The sequence below is a fragment of the Gallinula chloropus genome (assembly GCF_964237585.1).
Source record: "Gallinula chloropus genome assembly, chromosome: 9".
NCBI lineage: Eukaryota > Metazoa > Chordata > Aves > Gruiformes > Rallidae > Gallinula > Gallinula chloropus.
Genome location: NC_140094.1, coordinates 17,136,907 through 17,159,723, shown reverse-complemented (window position 1 = coordinate 17,159,723; position 22,817 = coordinate 17,136,907). Strand labels below are relative to the sequence as shown.

The window sequence follows — 22,817 nt, the reverse complement described above, 5'->3', positions numbered from 1 at the left end:
GCGCCACAGCGCGCCCTGGCGGCCGGGAGGAGCCGCTGGCAAGCGGAGCCCCGCCCCCGAGCAAGGAGGCGGGCAGCGAGCCCTCAGGAAAAGGGGAGGTAAAAAAGCCTCAAAAGGTGACATTTCTGGGGCTGCCGTCATGGATGACAACTCTCTGCTGCTCGAATAGTTGCTTTGTTTTATTCAAACGCCAGAGGTGAAGTACAAACCGTAATTACACAGCGTTGTGTGTCCTTAAAAACAGTTCATGGTTACAGAATTCCAAACAACTTCCAAAACTAAGTTGTTGAACAGTTCCATCTAAAATGGGTTTGGGTTATTTTACCCAATCCATTAAAAAAAAAAACAAAGGGGTTGAATTAGAGTCGGTTATAATGATTATTTTTTTTCCACTCTACAAAAAGTAAAGGGGGGGGGGAATGCAGTTACAGATACTTCACCACAAGATTCCCAGTTTGAGGGGAGTCAGCCTCAGAGCTTTTTCTGAACCATCAGTGGGTGATTTAACTTTAGAAAACCCTGAAACCCCAAGAGAAGTATCTGTTGCATCTGGTTCCAACTGCATGTCGCACTGCTTCTAGGTAAGAGCACGAATATTACATAAAATTTACAGGACAAATTAACAATCAAAAAAATTAGGGTCAACACATCCACAGTTCTCCCTTTCCTGCCCTAAAACATCCACTAGACTGAAAAGAATGACAGAAAGTTTTATTTAAATAGCTTGAATTAAAATTTTAGAAAAAAAGGGTCAGTAAAACTTAAGTCCACGTATCACTGAAGGACAAAACAAAGTTGTAAGCAACAATTTTAATTCCTGAAACAAATCAAAAAACACAACAGAACCTCTAGTGTTGGTTGGGGTTTGTTTTGGGTTTGTTTTTTTTTTAAACAAAGACTTTCCTGAAGGATTGAATTAGTTTGTGCATAGAACAGAAGAGGGAGGGGGGATTGCTCTGCTGCAAGACTAAAAAAATCAAAGGACAAAACCACAAGATGCAATACTAGCATTTGAGCATTTTAACTTAAGCAGCACTGCCTCGTGCCAACAGTCACTACTGGTTACATCAAAAATATTACACATTTACTTCTTTCATCTCTTAAACATTATAAGATAGGTTGGGCAAATACCTGGCACCAAAAAATTGATGCATGATAGTTCCAATACGTTAAACAAAATGTACTATATTAGAACATTAATATTTAAAAATTTATGTTGACTTCTCATCCAAATTCAGATGGCTTACCACTTCCTAGAAACCTCTTGTTTACTCCTCTGGAAAAGTGAGCAAATCACTGACGTTGCCTCCTTTCACAGTATTCAAGGTGACAGACCCTTAACTCCTAACAGGGAGGTGAAGCAAAGGCTATTATTTGATATTGCATTCAAATTACTGCAACAAACTAGTGTCACATTTCAGAAAAAACTCCCAGCAGTGTCATAAAGCGTGTCCCAGTCTTTCCAAAACCCTCTTGCAAGGGCTTCCTCCCCCTCCACCAATGTAACAAGTCACTCCAGCACCCACTGGGTTTCAAACACCAGCAGAAATCTAACACTGACCTGAACATACCCCCCCCCACCCCGCCCTGCACAGCATATGAGGAGCTAATAGTTTATTCGCCCTCTACTAATTAATCTTGATTTCCCATTTGTAGAGTAACGTTACTGTAAAATCTAACTACTGCCAGCCCCTGCATTGCTCTTGGTTGCTAGAAAGAGCAATCCCAGGTGCTGCTGTATCTGCTATACATTTTAATTGAACGAGTGTAATATACAATTCATATTTGAACTTTATGCCATCCAAATCCACACAATGTCCATCAAACACATCAACGTGATGCCGCAACACATGATCTGATTTATCTAATGAAGTTCCTCATCACGTATCATAGCCGAGAGAGATCCAATGCCTTTAGTATCAGACTGAAGCCAGAGGCAATCGTAAGGGGATACCCAAGGGCGCTTTACGCGGGCGAGCATTCTGACAGTATCTAATGGTTGGCAGCGTCTGCTTGTCGAGGCCAGCCTTCTTCCTCAACTCCAGAGTCATATTCTTCTTCAGATGAATCTTTAGTGGGAGCCCTATAATTAAAACGGACTGATCAGACACTTTAGAAAGTGAGGAAGAGAACGGACACAGTTCCCATAGCTTCTGGTAAACATGCCACCTGCAGTGTCCCACTGACACAAGTTTTGGCAACCACCCGCCTGCTAAGAGCCTTCTGACCTGAAAATGGTGCTGTGCAGATTTACACTACCACCAGCATGCAGCCTGCTGATTTTTAGGAAAGCTGTTGGGTTTCCTTAGCAAATTTTAAGTTTTCAGCAAACAAGGGTGCTGGTGCTGTACAAAATCCCTTACAGCAACACCACTGTACCAGTAACCTTTCTGCTTCATCACCCCCTCTGAGACACCAGGTCTGCCAAGCCAAGCTTCAGGCACAGTCACCGATGAGTATGTTACACCTACTCAAAGTAGTTATGAGATGGAAACCAAGAGATCCCAAATTTCAGACCTGTGTTTTCAACCTGACCCATTCTCTCTCAACTCCATCCTTTGTTCACTTTTTTTTTTCCCTTAAATCCAGAGCTACCCAGTACATTCAGCATTCTACCACATCATCACCACAATACAATCTTCACAACATTAAACTCTCATTAAGATAATCAGTTTGACAAATCAACAGAGGTGCCTCTGCAGCACAGAGAAGAAAACTGCAGCAGCCTGGAGCTTGCATAAAATCTCAGAGGTACAAAGCAGGAGGAAGTTCCATTCCAGAAGTTTCAGTATAGTCACAACTAAACTTCAGATTTTTACTGTTAACTAATGATACTTATAATTTACTTCCTTTTCTACAGGTATACATATACACACACACAAAAGGCTTAAAGTAACTTCATATACAAGTTTATTTTTAAAATTTGTATTTAAAAACTGAAGCAATACAAACCCAAAGTCCCTAGGACAGAACAGGCACTAATTCAGCTGTGTACAATATACAGGGAACTGGATCCTTTTTAGGTTGTGTGCATGGTTTTGTGTTTATACACTTGTTCCTACAGCAAACATCAAAATACCTGTCTAGCTGTATTACTCGTCTGTTCTGATACTTCTGTTACAGCTTTACCTAATGTATCCTGGCTCTTTTTTGCCTTCTACAACATCTTTGTCAACTTCCACGCATACGATGTCAGAATTGGGCACCTCAAACATTGGCTCCAGCAACAGCTTTTCCTGCAAGAAAACAGAGGGGAAAAAAATGTATTTCTGTATGTGATTGGCAGAGCTAGGGACTTTTCTTGGAGGAAATTTGATTACCCAGAGTTTTAGTAAGAGATTTATTGTATCCATACAAAACCCAGAACTAAACAAGGTGTGCCTGAGAAGTGTCACCATTAGGTTCATACACAGGAACACGGGTAGCATCATTTACCCACAGGAGACTAAGTTCACTCACCATTATAGATCGAAGACCTCTTGCACCAGTTTTTCTGTCCAGGGCCAGTCTGGCTATAGCCTTCAAAGCATCTTCAGTTACATTTAATTCACACTACACAGAGAAAAATGGTAAGTTTAGTTAATTACTTCATTTATTATTCAGTGGGTTGAGCACAACAGTACAAACGTCGCTGAAAATCACAGTCACAATATATTTATTCTGGTTTGTAACATTTAACACTAACTACATACACAAAGCTTCAGCTACCCTTTGGTTTTGACTAACCTTACCAGTATCGATTCCATCCCCTTACCTACAGCTACTGTAGGTAACTCTGTAGTACAAGAAGTTGCTCTTGATGCAAGGTCATGGATGTTCATTTGAATGTTAACATGAAAAAACAGCTCAACCCCTTCCAGATTACTTGCCCCACAAGGAGAGTTATCCAACCTAAATAACTCATGTTTTTAACAAGTTAGCTTACTTTTCCTCCCTCCCCCCGCAGAGTGGAGAGATGCACATGTAAGGGGGGGCCAAGGAAGTGATTTTAATTCGTATTTCAGATCTGTCTAGCAATGCATATTGTAAAGTTCTCAGATAAAGATCACGACCTTATCCATGCTGAACAGCGCCTGGTATTGAGGGACCACAGCGTTCCGTGGCTCAGTAAGAATCCGTACAAGGGTTTTCTCATCTAAGCTGTGCAGAGGAACCACAACAGGCAAACGTCCCACAAACTCAGGAATCATGCCAAACTCTATGAGATCCCTGGCTTCCACATGACGCAGCAAACGATCCTTTTCTTCAATATCTTCATGTGGATCAGATTCTCCACTTATATTAGCAAGATCAGCTGCTGCTGCAGCCCTTCTGCCTTTTCCCATATTAGCTGGTGTCCCAAATCCTAGATACTGCAAAACAAACATGGTATAGTTCTGTAAGCATAGTAGTTAAGTTTTCTTTATGTAACTAAATCCTGTCTGTGTCTGTAAAAAACAACCTGGAGTGACAGATTACATCATTACGCTCATGAAATTATTTATAGTAAAATTAGGTGCCTTGCACACAATTTTTTGTAACATTTAATCCCCTCTGTAAGGTATCAACACATCAGGCTGACTAAGAGCAAGTTATTCTTATAATAAAAAAGGTCTGTAACACGTCCTAGTAAGTTTACATATACGAGTGACACTTGAGAAGCGAGGCAAATGCATGCAATTTTCCTTACATGAAAAGCTACAAGAATTACCATGATCAGCAATGATGGATAACTTTTAACAACATCTCCTCAAACTATCCGACTATCAACAGAAAACCTCTGGGTATCAGTTGAAAAGACCTTTTTGTTCCCCCTCCAATTTTACACTTTGTACCCTCAGCTGCTCCAAACAAAATAAATTCCATTAGAATTGCAAAAACGGTTTCACATACTCTGTTTTTAAGAAACACAGGGCATGACACCAACGTAAAAAGGTTACTGCTTAAGTATGGACAGCACGTCCTCTACCAACACTTGCCAACCCTTCCCTCCCGCCTATATTTTTCGCCATTTGCATATGCTAAACATTTCTCTGTGGAAGCACAGCCCACTAACAACAGGCTTGTTCTTCATTCCCTTTCTTAGGTTGGACCTCAGGTTCCCAGGTAACAGATGGAAAGCCACAGCTTACAAAAACTTCGTGGGTTTACAAATATACCAAGACCTTCAGGAGTCAGTACCATGAGCATTAAGACAACCATTTTCCAGTTCAAACACAGCCTGATACACTCACTTTTTCATTTTTCCTCCGGCTGATAATCCTGTCGAGACCATTAAAAGCACCAGAAGCTACAAAGAGGATGTTTGTTGTGTCAACCTGCACCGTTTCTCCACGTAGTTTACGAGAATTCTTTTCTGGAACATTTACTATTGTGCCTTCTAATAATTTTAACAAGCCCTAAGGAGGAAAGAAGAAATAAACAACATAAAATTCCACTATGTAGCATCATATATGGCAGCAAACCATAATGTGCTTAATTTCAGAGGTTCACTGAGATATTTTTTTTTGCTCCCTTATAGTGTCTAAGAACTCAGTTTTCCATACAAGACAACCCCACTGAAGGACAGACAGGATTCCTTAATTGAAGCTTCCATTGAGCTGCACTTATTACTAAGTTCCTTTAGTTCAGTCAGAACTAAGTGTTCTTTATTCTTGTCTACGTTATGCAACTTACCTGAATGCTGCAAAGATTTTTTCAATTAAAATGTTTCTATGAAGCAGTCTCAAGTTGATTTTGAGTTGCTTTTTTTTTTTTTAAATGAAGAAAGTAAAGAAAAGAGATGAAGTTTTCAATGGTTAGTAATTAAGGAACTGAAGAACTCTTGACTCTACAGACTCTGGTGCTATTTGACATACAATAGAACGACACGTAGACTTGATGGGCTGTTTGCTCACAAAGTGAGCTCACTCCACAGAAGTACTTACTTGTTGAACACCTTCTCCTCCAACATCCCGTAACTGATGAATTCCGGGAACGCTGCCAATCTTATCTACTTCATCCAGAAAAACAATTCCTGCAGTCATAGAAGACAGATTCAATAAAGACTCCACTTTTTAAGAGAAACAAGAACTTACAAAGAAGATCATTTAAGGCAGCAGCAGTCTGTTCTATTTCCATTCTATAATCTGCAAAAATGTACACGATTTTGTCCAACTATGGGCAAGAACAAAAAGTACAAGATAAATCTGGAGTTCTTTTCAGGTTTATTATTTCTCTTTTAAGTTCTCTGAGTTCAGGTACGTGCAGTAGGAATATAAATTACAAATATATTGGTGGTCTCAAAGTTCAGAGCACCTAGGTAAGAAAACAAGAGTCTACAAAGGAGCTTCACTTCAGGAAACACACTGTGAAATTTACCTTGTTGAGCTTTTTCTACGTTGTAGTTGGCATCTTGCAGGAGTTTTGCAATGACAGATTCAATGTCTTCACCAACATAGCCAGCTTGAGTCAAGGTAGTACAATCACAGATAGCAAAAGGTACATCTAGGCATTTAGCCAGAGTTTGAGCCAGCAAGGTTTTACCTGATAAAACAAAAACTGTTACTTATTGCTGCCATACATTCCTATGGAGCACACAAACCCAAATATTTATTATGGGATCATCATTACTGTCATTTGGAATGATGCTTCCAAGGGAGATAGTTGTCAGAAACAGTGGGTTTTAGGTTGTGCCACTGCATTTCTGAATCAGAACAATACCACACATTTGAGGCAGCTTGAAATGCATGTGGCATCACAAATAAAACATCAGACCACGTGATCACATCTCCAATCCACGTAGACAAAAGACTAAATAAACAAGTAGCCCTTTGCAGACACCCAGGGTGCAGCACAATGTCCAACTGCTCCTCCTTTGAAATTTAAGTATTATTTGGTGAATGTTTTCCCAAATAGCCTGTAAAATGCTATTACTTCAGCACAAACACTCCCAACTTTTTATGAACACACAAATATAATTTCTCTTTTCACCCCTTTGTTAACTGATCTGTCCCAGAGGTGAAACACCCCTTTCTAACCATCAAAACTTGCCATCTAGAGCACAGAAAATTTTAAGTGTTTTATTTACCGATTAAGAGATGCAAATTTCACTAAGCTGAAATAAGAGAGGTATAAAGGGAAAAAGAAAAATAAAACCACATGACTAGAGCTCTTTCCTTTTCAAGGCCATTTAGCTCAGCTTGTCACCCTGGCATAAAAGCACAAAACCCCACATTGGAATTCACAGTTTAGATTTTTATACACCCATTTGGTACAATCACAAAAAGAGAAAGATCACTAATTAACAATGAATTTAAGAAAAATCTGATTATCTGTAAAAGCATGCAGCTGTATACCTGATCCAGTTGGTCCAAGCAGCAAAATATTACTTTTTTCAAGTTTTATGTCATCGTTAGGTGAATCTAGTACTTCTCCTCCCCGTTTTTCTTGAGGTATCTGCTGGTTCATTTGTTGCTGCATCGATGCTCCTAACGCGTTACCGTGTGGACTGATTCCAGCAATCTGCAGTAGTTCTGAAGAGAACAACAGTAGAACTGTTTGAGCACTGACAAGGTCTGCCCTTACCTTAATGATTCTTCTCCTTTGTTCTGCAAACCTACAATTCTATCTATCTGTAAAGCAGCTTAGAGACAGACTGAAACAGAAATATGGCACAATTAGTACAAAACATGAGTTCTAATCACATTTTTGCACAAACACTTCTTTGCATATATGGACAGAATTTCCAATGGTACAGTGAATTATCTAAAAATATTCCTCTGCATTAAAAACAAGAGCTAGAGAAATGTTCAGTCCTTATAAACTGACTCATTTTAACTGTATGAAGTTTTTAAAAAAACATTAAAATCCCAAACTATTGATCTCTATCATGATAACAAGAAGCAGCACATAATAGCAATTACAAGAGGAACACAAAGGTCTGCCCCCAAGAATTAGACTTGTCTTAGTTCAGTTGTTACAGGTTTTGTCTCTATCCATAGATGCAGACATTGAGCTGGACTGTCTTTTTTCAGAACAGTTCTCAGAGCAGTAGTTTTTACTGGCTTGCAGGGTAAAATATCAAAAATTAAGAAAACTGGTTTGAAGAGGTACAACTGGGACTACAAATTGTTCTGCACTAGACTAAGGAAGAAGTTCAATAACCAGGGAGAGTTCTGGTGGACTGAAAATAACCACGACTGACCTCACCCAGATTTGAAAACAGGCATTCTGAGGGTCAAGGTGACAGTGCCTCTTAAAGAGAACAAATATCCTGCAGAACACAGTTGCCTAACTTCCTTTACTATCTACCTCCCATCATTTCTCTGTGACATTATTAATATAACCACATCTCAGATTTAACTTAAAAAGAAATCTCATTTTCTCTATTGAGAACAACTCTAAGGACAGATGATTAGTTGACCAAGTGCATAAAAGGTATCCTTAGACTTTACTGCTCTCCACCTAGAACTACATAGAGGCAGATCCTAGCCACCTCTTTAAAACACACTCAATGCCATCAATTAAATTTACTCACAGAGGGAAAGAAAACAGGATTTTACCCAGCATTTCAAAATACTGGTCACTAAAGGCTATTCTCCATTAACATCAAAAGGGTAGATATTGCAGAGGAGGACACGAGGAGAGAGTTCACTTACTTGTAAATCTGTACTCATCCTCCCGTCTTCTGATTTCTAATTCTAAGAGAGAGGATGAAAACAGTAATAAAAAGTAAGTTTATAAAAGCTGATCAATTCTCCACCTCTTGCCCTCTTCTCAATACATCTCATCACTGTGTACTAACGTATTTCTAACAAGAAAGCCCCACATGGATTTGTTTCTATTGCTGTTGAATTTAACCCAAGACTCAACTGACACAGTTTCAAAAGTGATGGCAAGCTTTCTACTACTTAAAACAGTCTATTTGAGATTTTAAGACCACTTACAGAAGGGAAAAAAAAGACTAGAGAGTAACTTTCATTTGAAAAGGCTGCCTTAAAGGCTGGTGTTTATACCTGAGTAGTGTCACAACATAAAGTTTCAGATATTTCAAAGTACTATCCATTATAAACATCTACTGCTGTGTGTACACTTGGTGTGCACTGATCTATCTGTGGAGAGTCAGGAACTATCCTGTGCCAGGTACGTAACTGCTCTACTGATACCAGGACGGTGATACTAATGTTTCCCCCTCAGTTAAGATACTTCCTTACATAAATTCCAAAACCAGACAACTTCTGTTTGCTTGGCATACTATTTATAGAGAGACAGAACAAAACCCCTTAAAGAACAAAAATCAAGGTACACCCTGAATCAAAGACAGCCATTTAATCCTACTTCTAAAAATAAATTAGATCAACATAGCAACACACTTACTCAGTAGCAAGAGTACTGCCAAGAGTAACTCCATCTACACCTGCTAGATATGGAACAATACCATGGTGACCAACAGACGCTGCCAACTGCAGCGAGTGTGGTCAGAAAGCTATAGCTGTTACTGGAATTAATGCAGGTGGTCCTTTGCATAACCATCTGCATTGTTGCTTGCAGATTAAGCAGCAGATCTAGCCTTAAGCAGTAAATGAGATTAGAATTAAAAATTCAGGAGGCTCACTTTATAAAAAGTTAAATATCTAATAATATGTGTCACCAAAAATGCTGAATACTTAATGCACCATAAACCTTCTGTATTACTATTTAGATCCATCACAGAAGTTCACATGCAGTGAAAATTAAATTTAACGAATTTTTATATCACTTCAGTTACAGAACGTCCAGTGTTAAGACAAAAACCTCTCTCATCTTTCTTAAGTTAGGGTCCTGAAATGGTTAAGTTTTATTTGACCAGAAAAATACCAAACATCATACAGACCTCTTGGTGTTAAAGAAGTCTGCTTTTCAACTTCTGCTTGCTGTCTCAGGTTAGCTGGGATATTATTGTAGATTCTCTTGTAGTGATTGTACACAGCAACTGAAAGCACCTTCTTGGCAAAACACTGACCAACAACGTATTTGTCGAGGTAGTTGTAAATCTGAAAAACAACTCCATTTTAATAACACTTCTAAACCACATTGCAGGAAAAAGGAAAAAGCAGTATATTGTGCCAAAAATGGACTCTGGTCTAAACAGACCATTACAGAGCCAAGAAATGGAAACCCAACATCTAAAATACAAACCCAACATCTAAAATACAAACTAGACCTCTGCTGAGACTTTTACTTAACAACATGACCCTTACACAATCATATTGTGTTTGTCATTTCTCCCCTGCTAATATTTAAATCCATATTGTCATTTTCACCCAAATTTGTAAGGGGAACAGAAATTTCAAGAATATTTGCTTTCTTACAAGACATCTACCCAGGAGCCACATGCAGCTTCTGAAACCATTACAGTCCACTAGGAACTGAGAAAGAGAAGCAGCTCCCTCGCTGTCTGGGAGATGGAAACCAAGTTACTTAAGATGGGACACCACCACAAGCTATTCAGCCATAGTTCTTGGCCAGAAACAGGCCAAATAAAACCTTCAGCAACTACCAAAAGAAGCTGCTAACGTTCAGGTGCAGATCATGAGGCCACAGCAGGAAATCAAAGATCCTAGTTAGTGAGGGTTGAGGTTAAGCCTCAAGGTCACAGGGAGAAGTTGAAGGCACTGGACTTCAGTCACAAGACAAAGCCAGAGGAAAACAAGCCCAACTCCTTTTATTGGATCTACTTGCTCTCTTTATCAGTCATACAGCTCTCAAAGGTTTAATCTTGAGCTAATCGCCTTTCCTGTGTGTTGTCTCTGTCACAGGAGACTGTGACACACCTGATGCACGTGCTGGAATGCAAAGAAACACTGGGGTGAAATGAGGAGCTGTTACCTTTTTCGGAGGAGGTGGTGGCTTCTGCTGGAATGCCAATTTCACAGCTTCTGCTGCTGACTCGGGCTCTTTAATGATGCTCTTTTTTGTGTCTGCCTCTGACAGCACAACAAAGAAATGGTGACACTTTTCACACTTCACAAAGCGGGTGGAAGCTGCAGAGAAAGCGAAACAAAATGGTAAGAGGAATTGCTTAGACAGTAGTCACTAAACTCCCTGGGTTGTCACACACAGGACAAGCACCTGGAAGACAGCATGGCCCCCTCTGTGCCTACACTTGCCCTTCCTTCACCATCTAAGCTTTAAAAGCAATTATTGAACTATGAGATTTGACACAGAAAAATGTAATTTGCCAAAGTCAAACAGGGCAGTGACAAAACAAGGGATTCAAAAGCAAAAATCTATTTCATACCTCTTCAGTAGCACTACACTCAGAAAAGGAAACTTGGCATCTCAGAGCGATGCAAAATTAATGAGGGCTTCTAATTATGCAGGAGTTCATCCTAACTCTCACACTAGCAGGGGAACAAAAAACCAACAAAGAAACCTAAAGGATGGGGAAGAAACCTACAGTATGTATTTCAAATTCAGTGTGCAGCAGGTTCAGGAAAGGACAGCTGTGGCAGCTCCCAATCTCTGCATCATGCTGGCTGTGGAACACTATGGAGCACTTTGGAGTCACCTGAGCTCAGAACACGGAGCACAGCAGGGCCACACAAAGGGCTCATCCCAAAGAGGCAGCTGTGGTACGCAGCAGATGACCAGGACTTTGTTGTTCTGCAAGATCCTTCATTTATTTATTTTCTCTGTCAGGAGTAGAACACACCTCCATCAAATCCCCAAAGCCAAAGCCTCCTACCATCAACTTTGTGAACAACATCCCAAAAAAATCAGGTTATCTGCGAAGTTTGGTTTCAAAAGCCTGCAAACTAGAACTTGCACTACTTTAAATCATTTCAACTTTGCTTTTCCAAAGGAAAAAAATAGACAGGAGAAAAGAATCTGTAATTCAAAACAGATTTTTTCTGACCATATTGTTACGCTAGGAAATGCCAATCATGTACAACAAGGCTGATTTAAAGTATGTTAGCAGATGTATTAAATTAAAGCAAAGTAAATGTAGCAAAACCACCACATGAAAAGCTTCAATGTCAGAACTTCTGAGGTCATAAGAAGTTTTAGAAAATGGTTTGAAGACTGTAGTACCAGCTGTTTTCAAGACCAACCTCTAGTGATAAACAAGGTGATTATTTATAGCTTGTTCCTTCCCCTAGAGCAGGCATCAGCAAAAGAGAAGTGGGGCTCTTTTTTAATATTAAACATACCTTACATCTCTGTAAGAAAGACCAGCAGATTATTCTAATAGTGTAGCACTTAATACTGAGACCATCACAGCATTATTAGCTCTAATCCAAAGAAAATTTGTGTAACAGTTGGAAAGTACTCCTGGCAGCACTCCAAATCAGTGTTAAATGTCCAAAGGGAATGTGATGAAGCAGCACTTGCTTGCACTGCTCCTACATAACTATTATTTAACAGCAATACTGTAGGGGGAAAAAAAAACCCAAACTTTTTCCCAATGTTCTCCCAAAACTCCTCTGATATTCTTGAAGACTTCAGCACCCTGAGGCTGCTGTCCTTCCTCATGCAATGCTGTTAGACAGCTGTATTAGGGTAGAATAGCCACAGGAACACTTGTACCCTTTATAGATCCACAGGAATGGTTAAAAACATAGAAAATAAAGAGCAGGCTCTAAGAATGTTACTGTGCATCTTTCAAACACTGACTAGGAAAAATTACTGTGCAGAGTATGTTTTTATCAATTACTCCAAGCAGCACAGAGAAAGGTTATTAGAGACCTTCCTTATTTTCAGGAAGATCAGTAAGGTCCATGGTAACAGATAAACTGATGGATGGGGTACCCTAGGGGGGAAACCTGTTTGTCAAAACACAGCTGTGAAGCTGGCAGGCTTCTATCTTCTACACAGGAAACTGGTTAAAAGTATCAATGTGAGTTTTAACAGCAGTTTGCTCTGAAGTGCAAGGAAAACAAGTCTAAGTGCTGCTATCCCCCTACATCTGAGCATTCAAAATTGAAAGCTATTCTTAAATACCAGCATGGTTTTGTATGTTGTTTTAGCAAACATAAAAGCACAGCAGAGACTTCTTGTCAAATTATCACACTGCCATTAAGATGTCTGCAAATATTTACAATGTGGTAAAATGCAAGTCAAGTGTTATTTTTTATTTGGGACACATTAATTCCCACAGAAATCTCTTTGCAAATGCAGCCTCTGAAGTCCCTCCGAGCTGATCTTGCCAAACAGAAGCACTGGGGTTTTTACAGTACACACAGGAAGCTGAAATGGGATGTTTAATCTTAAAAAAACACTTGTAGATTTGAGAAAATGGGCTACTATTAAGGTTAAAAGGTGCTAGGAAAAAGAGCAGGGAAGATTCTTGCCTATTAAGTATGTACAGTAGCAGGGAAGTGTTGCTTTGGAGAGTGGGAGCTAACCTGATGGCATCAGGTGGAGATAGTAAAAGCAGCGTGTAGTTAAGGCTCCTCATGTCAGTCAGTTTAAAGCTATTGGATTTCACTCTACATCTGAGGCTTGCATCTTATTTCACTGATCACAAAACTCTCCTTGCAGAGTCTCACAACCCAAAACAACCCAGGGACTGCTGGCTGAGAAAGTGTGTCAAAGCAAAATTCCTTTTGGTTTGCGTTGTTCTCCTCCTTAATTGTTAATTACTGGAAAGCCACTGCCAAGCAAATCTTTGTGCAAGATTTGCAGATACAAAGTTAAGCTCCATTAAGTTTTTAACTCCACTGGACAACCAACCTGTCACACTGCCAGTCAACAGCAATTAATTTACTAAAAATGTGGCTTTTATTCATTACTTTGTTTCCCTACTTCTCTCAGAATGACTGAAAAAACTAATATTTAAACTGAAACAAATGCTAACTGCATATTTTTGTTTGGCTTTAGGTATTTACTTAAGACTCTGTAGTTCAGTAATTCAAACCAGAACTGAACAATTCCATAATTTTTCCTGGCTAAGTAACATAAAAGACTTACCTAAAAAAATCAAGTTACAATATGTTTAATAAAACCTGCAACCCGTTCATTCTGGACAGAATGGGACAGGTTTTCTCTTATTAGTTGTTGATTTTTTAAGAAAAAAAATGTTTTTAAGATAATTAGAACTTAGCACTTCTGTTTTCCAGCCACTTTATATTCTACAGTTTAGCTGGGAAGCAGTGTACTTGACAGACTACACCAGACTCTGGTCCAGGTAAAACTTGACTGTGACTCACATGAATTTCTGTGAAATTAGAGCCATTACAATCTTTGTTGTTTGGAGGTTTTTTTTGGTTTTACTTTACCAATTAATAGAAAACCAATGACTGTTCTTCTCAAGACGACCAAAAAAGTCTGCTCTACTCTATCACCTGATGACATCATGCTTGGTTTGAAGTAGCAAAACTGCTGTAAAATCCTAAAGCTTCACTGTAGAATGTGCAAAGGTAAGAAAAGTACATTCAATTACTTACAAGCAGACTTCCTCATATCTTGACTTTCAAGCTTCTGACAAATCTGAGTAGCTGCAATGCTGTTTTCACAAGTAAAAAGTGGGTTTCCAGTCCCAAGCTGTTTACAGTATCTGTGGTGTTCTGATGCCCCAATTCAAGTGCAGTATCACTACTTGTGAAGCAGAGATTGTATACACCAAGCATTTCCTCCCTTAATGTCAGTGCAAACAAGCTCTCTTCCTAAGGTTTTCAAACACACTTAAAGATTCCTAACAACACTGACAATTTACTAAATCACATCTCTGCTTTCCAGGGATACACAGCCATTGTTCCACTCTGGGGCCATGCCTGAATAGTATTTCCACATAAAAGCCCAAACTCCAGCAACAAGGGGAGCAAATACGCCAGTGAAATGAGTTTCAGAATGTCTCGGTCTACTCATGAATCATCTGATAAGAAGGTAAGAGGTTAAAAATCCTTTCCCTGCTTTTAACCACACCTAGTCCAGGGAGAGGCCAACATACTGAACACCACACAGGATTCTGTTTCTAGTTCCATCAGCTAGTGCCAGATTTTTCAGAAAGCCTCAGTGACTCTAGTTTCAAACAAAACAAAAAGCTTATTATTTCTGGACAAAAAAAACCCCAGTATTTGAATATTGATCCTTTTGACTAACAAATAAATATACTGTTATTATAGAATTGTATTGTGATTCAATACATTTGATCACTTTGGTTAAATACTACTTTACAAACAGCAGCAGATAATAGGACACCTGCTCATTATTCTTGCCAGCTGTGATAGTAACAACTGTTGAACAAGTTTATGCTGACCTTGCCTTAAGCCTCTTAGTGCACAAGTCTGATTAGGACTTGATACTTCCTCCTCAAGCCCCACCAACTAACAATGGGTAGTCGCTTTCTGACAACTATTTTCTAGGCTGATCTCATTAGACCAGAAACTGGTCTAATCACTAGACTGGAAAGCCACTTTTAACTTGCAAAAAACAGCATTGCATTGAAATAAGGAGAAATGTCTTCAAGTGTGATAGAATCTACAGGATAGTTGGCATTAATTTGGACCATATTTCTTAAAAAGCAGCTAGTGCTGCTGTATCCCAGGTATCTGACACATTTTGGATTGTCTGTTTGGACTTTCCAGGCTCCTATTTGGGATGTATTAACAGTCTGACTTTGCCACAGAAGACCATTCTAGCTGGCCATCTGTCATACACTAATTCCTCCGCTGGATAAGAACCTTGGTTATAGCACACACGGGATTAAAGTTTCATGACTCAGTAAACAAAGGACAGACATTACAAACACAGGTAACTATATATTTCTATAATGGCCAGAACTTGAGTAATTTAAATGGTATTGTTTAGCTGAGCACCTCATCCACTGCATAAAATGCACTAAACTATTTTAAAACTGCATATTCAGAGTTGTGTTCTAAGCCCCACTGCCATGTCCTGCTCCACCTCACATCATGGGGAGTTACAGAAGCAACACGTACTAACGCCATCAGGGTCAAAGCAAGCACAACATTTTGACACTATGTAATTAGGTGAGCTAAAGCTTCACCATCAGGACCACGTTAGATCACAAATAGAGTCATGTCTGTGTCTACTGAAAAAGGAAGTATTGATAAAACTTACACACAAAGGTCTCCACGTGCGTGCACAAGTCACCACACTTTGGGCAGCGCAGCTGGTTCCCTCCTTTCCCAGAGCTTCCAGAGCTTGACTTTTTGCCACCTCCCTCACCAACAGACTTCTAAAAAAGATTTCCAGACAATTAGGCCCCAAACAATGGAGCTGTTACATTAGGCATTTAGCAGGGTGTTTATAGAATCCAGTTATGTGAACACCACAACGGCTGAGTGACAAAATAACTATTGTCAGGACTCTTTAAAGGCTTTGAAACTTTGGAACAACACACCAAAACATTCTGATGTGGATACACATCTCTATTTCCCAGCTCTGACAGTTTTCAGATGCCCATGGAAAAGACATCCCGTATCTACATTAGAGCTGCTTGATCAGCACCAGAACAAGCTAAAACATGTCAAGAACAAAATACAGTGTTAAAAAAAAAGTAATTGATTCTAACCCCAGAGAATAAACCAGATCATAGTTACAGAGAGAGTTATTGTCACCACTGTGCTGATTCTAAGGGTTTCTGAAGCCATAACTCTTCTCGGGCCCCTGACAGATGTAGCTGTGCCAGCAGATGGCTGTAGGGCAGATATGGCCTATACAACAGGCACCTCAGAAACTGCTTGGAACTGTTTTACATTTTTTACCTTTAAGGCAGAGTTCCCTGATAGAGACTTACTTGTTTTATTCTGTGTTACCCTGTTTAGTGGTGCTCAAGGTTAATATTTTTTAAATCTCTATCTGTTCCATGCCTCTGTACTTTGATTAATAATAAAAGCAATTGTATTTTAGGAAACAGCAAAAGTCTCTCTTCCCTTTTCTAAGAGGGTTCTCTGTGGTTTTTAAATCTTGCTGCCTACTCTTTTCTCCTCACATATCTTCAATAAAAAAAAAAAAGACTATTAAAAGTTTATCTGTCATTTAAAAAAAGATTAATCTGAACCTTCAGAACACACCCATGTCACCTGGACTGTTCCTCAGATGTCACAACATGCCATACTAAGGCGAAGTTATTGCCTGTGAACTCTCAAAATCGTATTTGCTGACTAAAGAGCAGTTTTATTTTCAGGTAATCATTTATCTGAAGAAGCTGTTTATTAACTATATCATTATAAAGATGAGGATGGAAACAGATTACAGTTTACTAAAAAGAATAAGACTAGTCTCCTCACAGGCTTGTCTTGCTTAATACCTGCTGTGGATTTAGAACACTCTAGGGAGTTTTCAAATGTCCCTTTACTCTAGGCAAAAAGATTTGGGAAGAGCATTATGGGATGCTTCTAAGGTCTGTCTGCTACCAAATCCATAACACAATTTATTTTTTTCTTCACCGTCAGTTGTGGCAATTTGAAGGATCAGAAATGTCAAGAGTTAGCAAAGATATCAAGATTCTAATTTTAAGTCAAGGGGAAAAGCTACTAAAAACATTTAAGAAACGTTTTACATAAAACTCTCAAAAAATCTAATGCGTGGAGATTACCTTGCTTCCCTCTCCAGAGCCATCCTTGCTCGCACCATCCTTTGAAGCAAAGTACGCTGGTGTTTCTGAGAAGTTTCTAAGAGGAATTCGTCTTAGGGAACAAGTTTCAAAAGTCCCAAGTTTTCCTAAAACAGGGATGCGTGTACGCCCACAAGTAATACCTAAAGGAAACCAACCCAAAACACTCCATTAAAATTAAACATTAATAACTGTTCTAATCCCAATGCCACCAAACCCTGGAACATATTTATATTAAATGGAACCCAATGCTTTCAGCCACAGAACTCAACTCTGAGCATCCAAATTTCACTTACCCAGAATAAATTCTCTTCATCACCACAATGTTCCATCTCATTAAAAGCTGTCTGGATTGTCCAGAAGTGACCCAAAAGTTATTCCCAATCTTTTAAGTCAGACAACAAAGTCCCATTAGGTCACAAACCAGGGAACATCCTAGTTATGAAACACCCTCAGAATGATAAATATCAACATCCCACACTTTTTGGGAAATAATCAACCCCTGAAGTAAGAGAAGCCTTTGAAGGGTGGCTTCATTGTGCAAAAATATCCAGAGAAGTGTCTGACTGGATTTGGTTTTCACCTGTGAACTCTACTAAAAACGTAGTTTCCTGGAATTTGAGGTAACAAGTGACAAAAAAAAAAAGATTGTCCTGAGGAAAATTAAAAGGCAGCATCGTATTTGGCACGTGCTGATCCTTTACAGACAGGCACAAGTAAATTCAACATAACCTTCACTGTGTTGAGATAGCTTACTGCCAACATGAAAAAAAAAAAAAAGCCTCATTGAGAAACTAAAGAGCCTTTTCCTCCTCTTGCAACAGCAGGCAGGGTTACATTTCATGACTAGGTATGATGTGAACCAACATGTGTCCTGCTTGTGATTGCGACATCTCTCACAGCAGAGAGTAGCCTGAAATCCATACCCCATATCTCTCATTTAAAGTGGCAAATTTCTTACTTGCTCTATGTTCATGTGAATTCTATGATTTACTAGCAGAAGAGCTATATAGCAACAATAATTAAAAACTCACTGGCAATACACGGTTTTACTGTTTGAGAAATGAATGTGCCCTATAGAAAACCTAAAAAACCCTCAGGAATAAAATAAAAACGAATAAAACCAGTAAGAATTTCAACAGCAGTACAGTTCACTTGCTCTGAAAGAGGTAACAACGATAACCAAGACCTGGAAAGAGGACACTTATGCAAAACCACCTTGCTACTGTAATGGGAAACCAGAAAAATAAAGCAGCATTATGGAGAAGTCTAAATTTACCAGGAAAACTCACAGGCTTCTGCAAAGTCACAACCAGGAACACAGCATCAATGGAAGTCTGAACTTGTTTTATAAACTTATGTGCTGCTTAAGATTCCTGAACTTGAAGATAATTTGCAGTTATTTTTAACATGACTAAATAATCTTTTGGAAATCTGTCATAGCATTACTTCTGCCTGCAGAAGTGAGGGAGGAGTAGTGATCAGCACGCTTTGCCATTTTAAACTACTGTGCCCAGTGCCACTGCAATAGAGCAGAACACCTTGGATTACATAGGATGATCTAGGAAAATATCACAATAAACATAAAAATACTAGGTCACTTTCACAAGCAGTTGTGTTCCTTCAACTGAATCAGCACAGAACTCTTGGAGACTACATGCACCAGGAGCACTTGTCAGTAGAGAATAAGCTGTGGCAAGTGTTTAAAAGTTAATAGCTGTTTTGCATTAACTCCCTCCCTGTCTTGGGGGCTTAGTCCTCAAATAGCTCTTTTGCTAAGATTTCTTTTACCATTTTTAAAAGGAACTGAGATAGGATCCCTTAGAAAAGTAAAAATCCACCCCACCTCCCTGAGGAAACCCAAAGCCACATGATTCTCCTGCAGCACAGATTTGGCCTGTGGAGAACGGACAAAGCACTAACACAGCAACTCAAACATTTTATCACTAAGCACTGCCCGAGGATTAAGAATAGCCAGTTTGAATTCAGAGTGCTGCTGTGACGCAGAAAACACACTGTACTGGGTGAACTATACAGCGACAGAGTGTCAAGTACCACGTTACCAACTGTGCCCATCCACAGATCAGAAACGCTGCGGCTGTGGGGCTTCACCTCCGGCGTCTGGCAGGACACTGGCAGCAGATCCAGGCTAGCCAGCAGCACTACTCCCAGGTCTCCCCTAGACAGCCTTTTGGGAACATTGCATTCACCCTGCTACAAGTGCTGGGCTCTAAAGGGTGTAGGTGGGCTAAATCAGGAAAAAAAAATAAAATATATAGAAGTCATCATACTCTGGCTTGTGGCTAAACACCAAAAACCTCATCCCTGTGCCTATCGTGACAGCTGAGTGATATTTTTTGACCAATATCGTTATAGAATTAATGAATCAGTGACAAAGTTATTGCTTTAAGTTTTGCATAAATAAGCCCAGAGGCAGATCTCTGGGAGGCATCAACATTCCAGCCTAACAACTGGCAACTTCCACTGAATGATCCAGACACCGATAATGTTCAAATATGCAACAGCTGCCCAGCACAGTGGTGTTTGCTCACACACAACTGGCAGGCATGGCTCAGGTGGTTTTTTGAAGCAGTAAGTATTAAGGATGTGAAGGTAACATAAGAATGTTGGTAGCAGCAATGGGATCTATCCTAGGTGTTCAGATTAGTGTGCTGTGAAATAATGGGAGGCTTCTTTGCACCTTATTAACTTTTAGTTGGTATTTGAGGAAAGAAATACTGACTTTTGGGCCAAGCTTCAAATGTCTTAGAACAATCTACTGCTCAAGGAAGTGTCAGGGAGACTGTGACAAGAAGTCTCCCCTCTGTCCCACACAACACTTGAAGGACTAGACTGACCTCATGCACTCTGAATACTCTCAAGTTTGTACTACCCGGGAATAGCAAAGTACCTGGCAGAAGACATAATCTGTTACAAAAACACATCAAAATAAGATTATTTTTTAAAAGAATTTCTAAGGGAAACTGATGCATAATCTTATTACTCTGTGTTTTAGTCTCATTTGTTGTTTTACAAATCTCTTCTTAGTTCTGATGAAAAAAAAGTAGTCCTGAAGTTAACTCAGACTGCTTTAAGGTTTATTGTTTCAGTAGGTTTACACAAGGCCAGGCAGGCTGGAGTTGAAAGTACTGGTTTTATACCTTTCAGCACAAGTGACGTCAGAGATGTAAATGTAAAGTCAACTGCAACGAGTTACCTCACCTCCTCAGAGTGATACATCATCTCTGACTTGTCAGGCTACTGCCAAGGGTACAATCGTTCAAAATCTCGTTGGGAATGTGGCAACAGCAGAGATTTTCAGCACGTTTTGGGGTTGGTCTGCCTTTCCCCAAAAGCAGCATATGGTAGGTTGACTTTTGCTACCCACAAGACCGTGATGAAAAGGGCAAAAGTAGTAAAAACGTAACAGCCACCCCCTACTTTCAATTTCCAGGACCAGGTTTGAACAGCCTCACCCTTCTACCAAGCTGAAAGTAACTACTTTTCCCTGAGCCCCAGTCTTCACGAGAAGTACTTGAAGTCGAAGTTACAAAAGGAAAAGGAAGGCTTTGAATCAGCTAATCGAGCTCATTCCCCTCGCACTGGGCAGCCGCTGCTGTCTGGCATTACGTGTCCCAAGAGCCACTCGAGCGCAAACTGGCACTCCAGGACCTCCCACCTCGACCCCGAGGCACCGCCGGCCGCCCCTCACACCCCCCGGCGTCACCCCGGCAAGAGATTAACAGGGAGAAAACCAGCAGGTCGAAGCAGTCACCCGCCGCCGAACCGAAGCCCTTATCGCAGCGCTGCAGCACGGGCGCGGGGCCGCGGGAGGGCTCGCCTCCCGGCCCCAGGCAGCGCGGCTGCTCCCTGCCCACACGGCTCCGGCGGTGACTCGGCGGGCTCCCCAGTCCCGGGACAGCCCTCACCCCCGACAGCGGCGGCCCGGAGGGGCGCGGAGCGCTGACAGCTGCGCGGCGATGGGAGGGAACGGGGCTTTCGCCTCAGGGAGGCGGAAGGGGCCGCCGCGCTCCGGCCCCGGATGAAGGGCCCAGCCTCACCGGGGAGCAGCGTCGGGCCGGGCCGCGGCGAGGGAAGGACAACGGTTACCTCTCCGGGCGGAAGGCAGCGTAGAGCCCAGGAGGCGAGCGGCGGCAGCGCAGCTGTGGCAGGCGGACATGGTACGGCCGCGGGCCCGGCCCGCTCCCCCCCGCCGCCAACTAGGCCTCGCTGGCGGCGGTGCTACGCGCCCCACCCGCGCCGTAAACACCCCCTCCCCCGCCCGGCACCGCCTCAACAACGGCAACGCGCAGCCGCCCGCCCTCCGTCACCACGCACACCTCACAGACTACCTCTCCCAGCAGGCAGTGCGCAGAGCGCCTAGCCGAGCATGGTCCCGGTGGCCGCGCGGGACCTCATGGGAAATGTAGTCCTGTAGTGGGCGGTGCCGCTACCACCGCCCGCTGCATCATGGGAAATGCAGTCCGAGGCGCGGCTGGACTGCCTCGGCCTCCGCCGCTTCACCTGCCGTACTCCAGGCCGCTGCCGCCTGTTAGGTGCTTCCTACCCGCGGCCAGGCAACTAACTCCCTTAAATGGCGGGCGGAGGGGGGTGTGTGTGTGTTTGTTTATTTTTAATAAAAGCCTTTTGTGAAAAAGAAACCCCAAAACAGCAGCCAAAAGCTACTAAGCAACATGAAGCAACTTCAGCCGAGTTGAAAATGACGCCTGGGCTCACGGGGCAATTGGCAGGCAGGAGCCACACTGCACATAAATATACCTGCGTGTTAAAGGTGATCGAGGGCCTGCAGCATCTCCCCTGCGAGGAAAGGCTGAGTGAGCTGGGGCTGTTCAGCCTGGAGAAAAGAGACTGGAAGGGGATCTGATCAATGGTTATCGATACCTGAAGTGCTGGGCACAGGGGGAAATGGGCAGCCTCTTCTCAGTGTCTGTGGGTACAGGACAAGGGGCGATGGTCGCAAGTTGGAGCACAGGGAGTTCCACATCAATCTGTGGAAGAACTTCTTCCCAGTGAGGGTGAGGGAGCCCTGGGACAGGCTGCCCAGGGGGGTGTGGAGTCTCCTTCTCTGGAGATATTCCAGCCCTGTCTGGACACCTCCCTGTGTGACCTGTCCTAGGGACCCTGCTTTGGCAGGGGTGTTGAACCTGATGATCTCTGGAGGTCCCTTCCAACCTCTACAAGTCTGTGAATTACCTAATCAAATGTAGCTTTTAGACACAGCTCACGGAGAACACACCTACAGCTGACAGGTATCTATCCATCTGCTTCTTTCAGC

At 41.4% G+C, this 22,817-nt stretch overlaps 1 protein-coding gene across 2 annotated transcripts; it reads right to left on the bottom strand.

Annotated features, from left to right (window-relative positions):
• Positions 1-1,738: 1,738 nt before the first annotated feature.
• CLPX (caseinolytic mitochondrial matrix peptidase chaperone subunit X) lies at positions 1,739-21,716 on the bottom strand. Of its 2 annotated transcripts, XM_084268223.1 has the most exons (14): positions 21,632-21,716; positions 17,504-17,664; positions 16,024-16,141; positions 10,828-10,982; positions 9,833-9,992; positions 8,619-8,660; positions 7,317-7,493; positions 6,340-6,504; positions 5,907-5,995; positions 5,214-5,378; positions 4,053-4,352; positions 3,460-3,552; positions 3,130-3,236; positions 1,739-2,083 (listed from the first exon to the last, which is right to left on the bottom strand). In XM_084268223.1, the coding sequence occupies exons 1-14, from the start codon at positions 21,699-21,701 to the stop codon at positions 1,993-1,995; spliced, it is 1,893 nt and encodes a 630-aa protein (XP_084124349.1). In that variant the 5' UTR covers positions 21,702-21,716; the 3' UTR covers positions 1,739-1,992. The 2 variants fall into 2 exon arrangements, with proteins under 2 accessions (XP_084124349.1, XP_084124350.1); XM_084268224.1 differs by lacking the exon at positions 8,619-8,660.
• Positions 21,717-22,817: the final 1,101 nt, after the last annotated feature.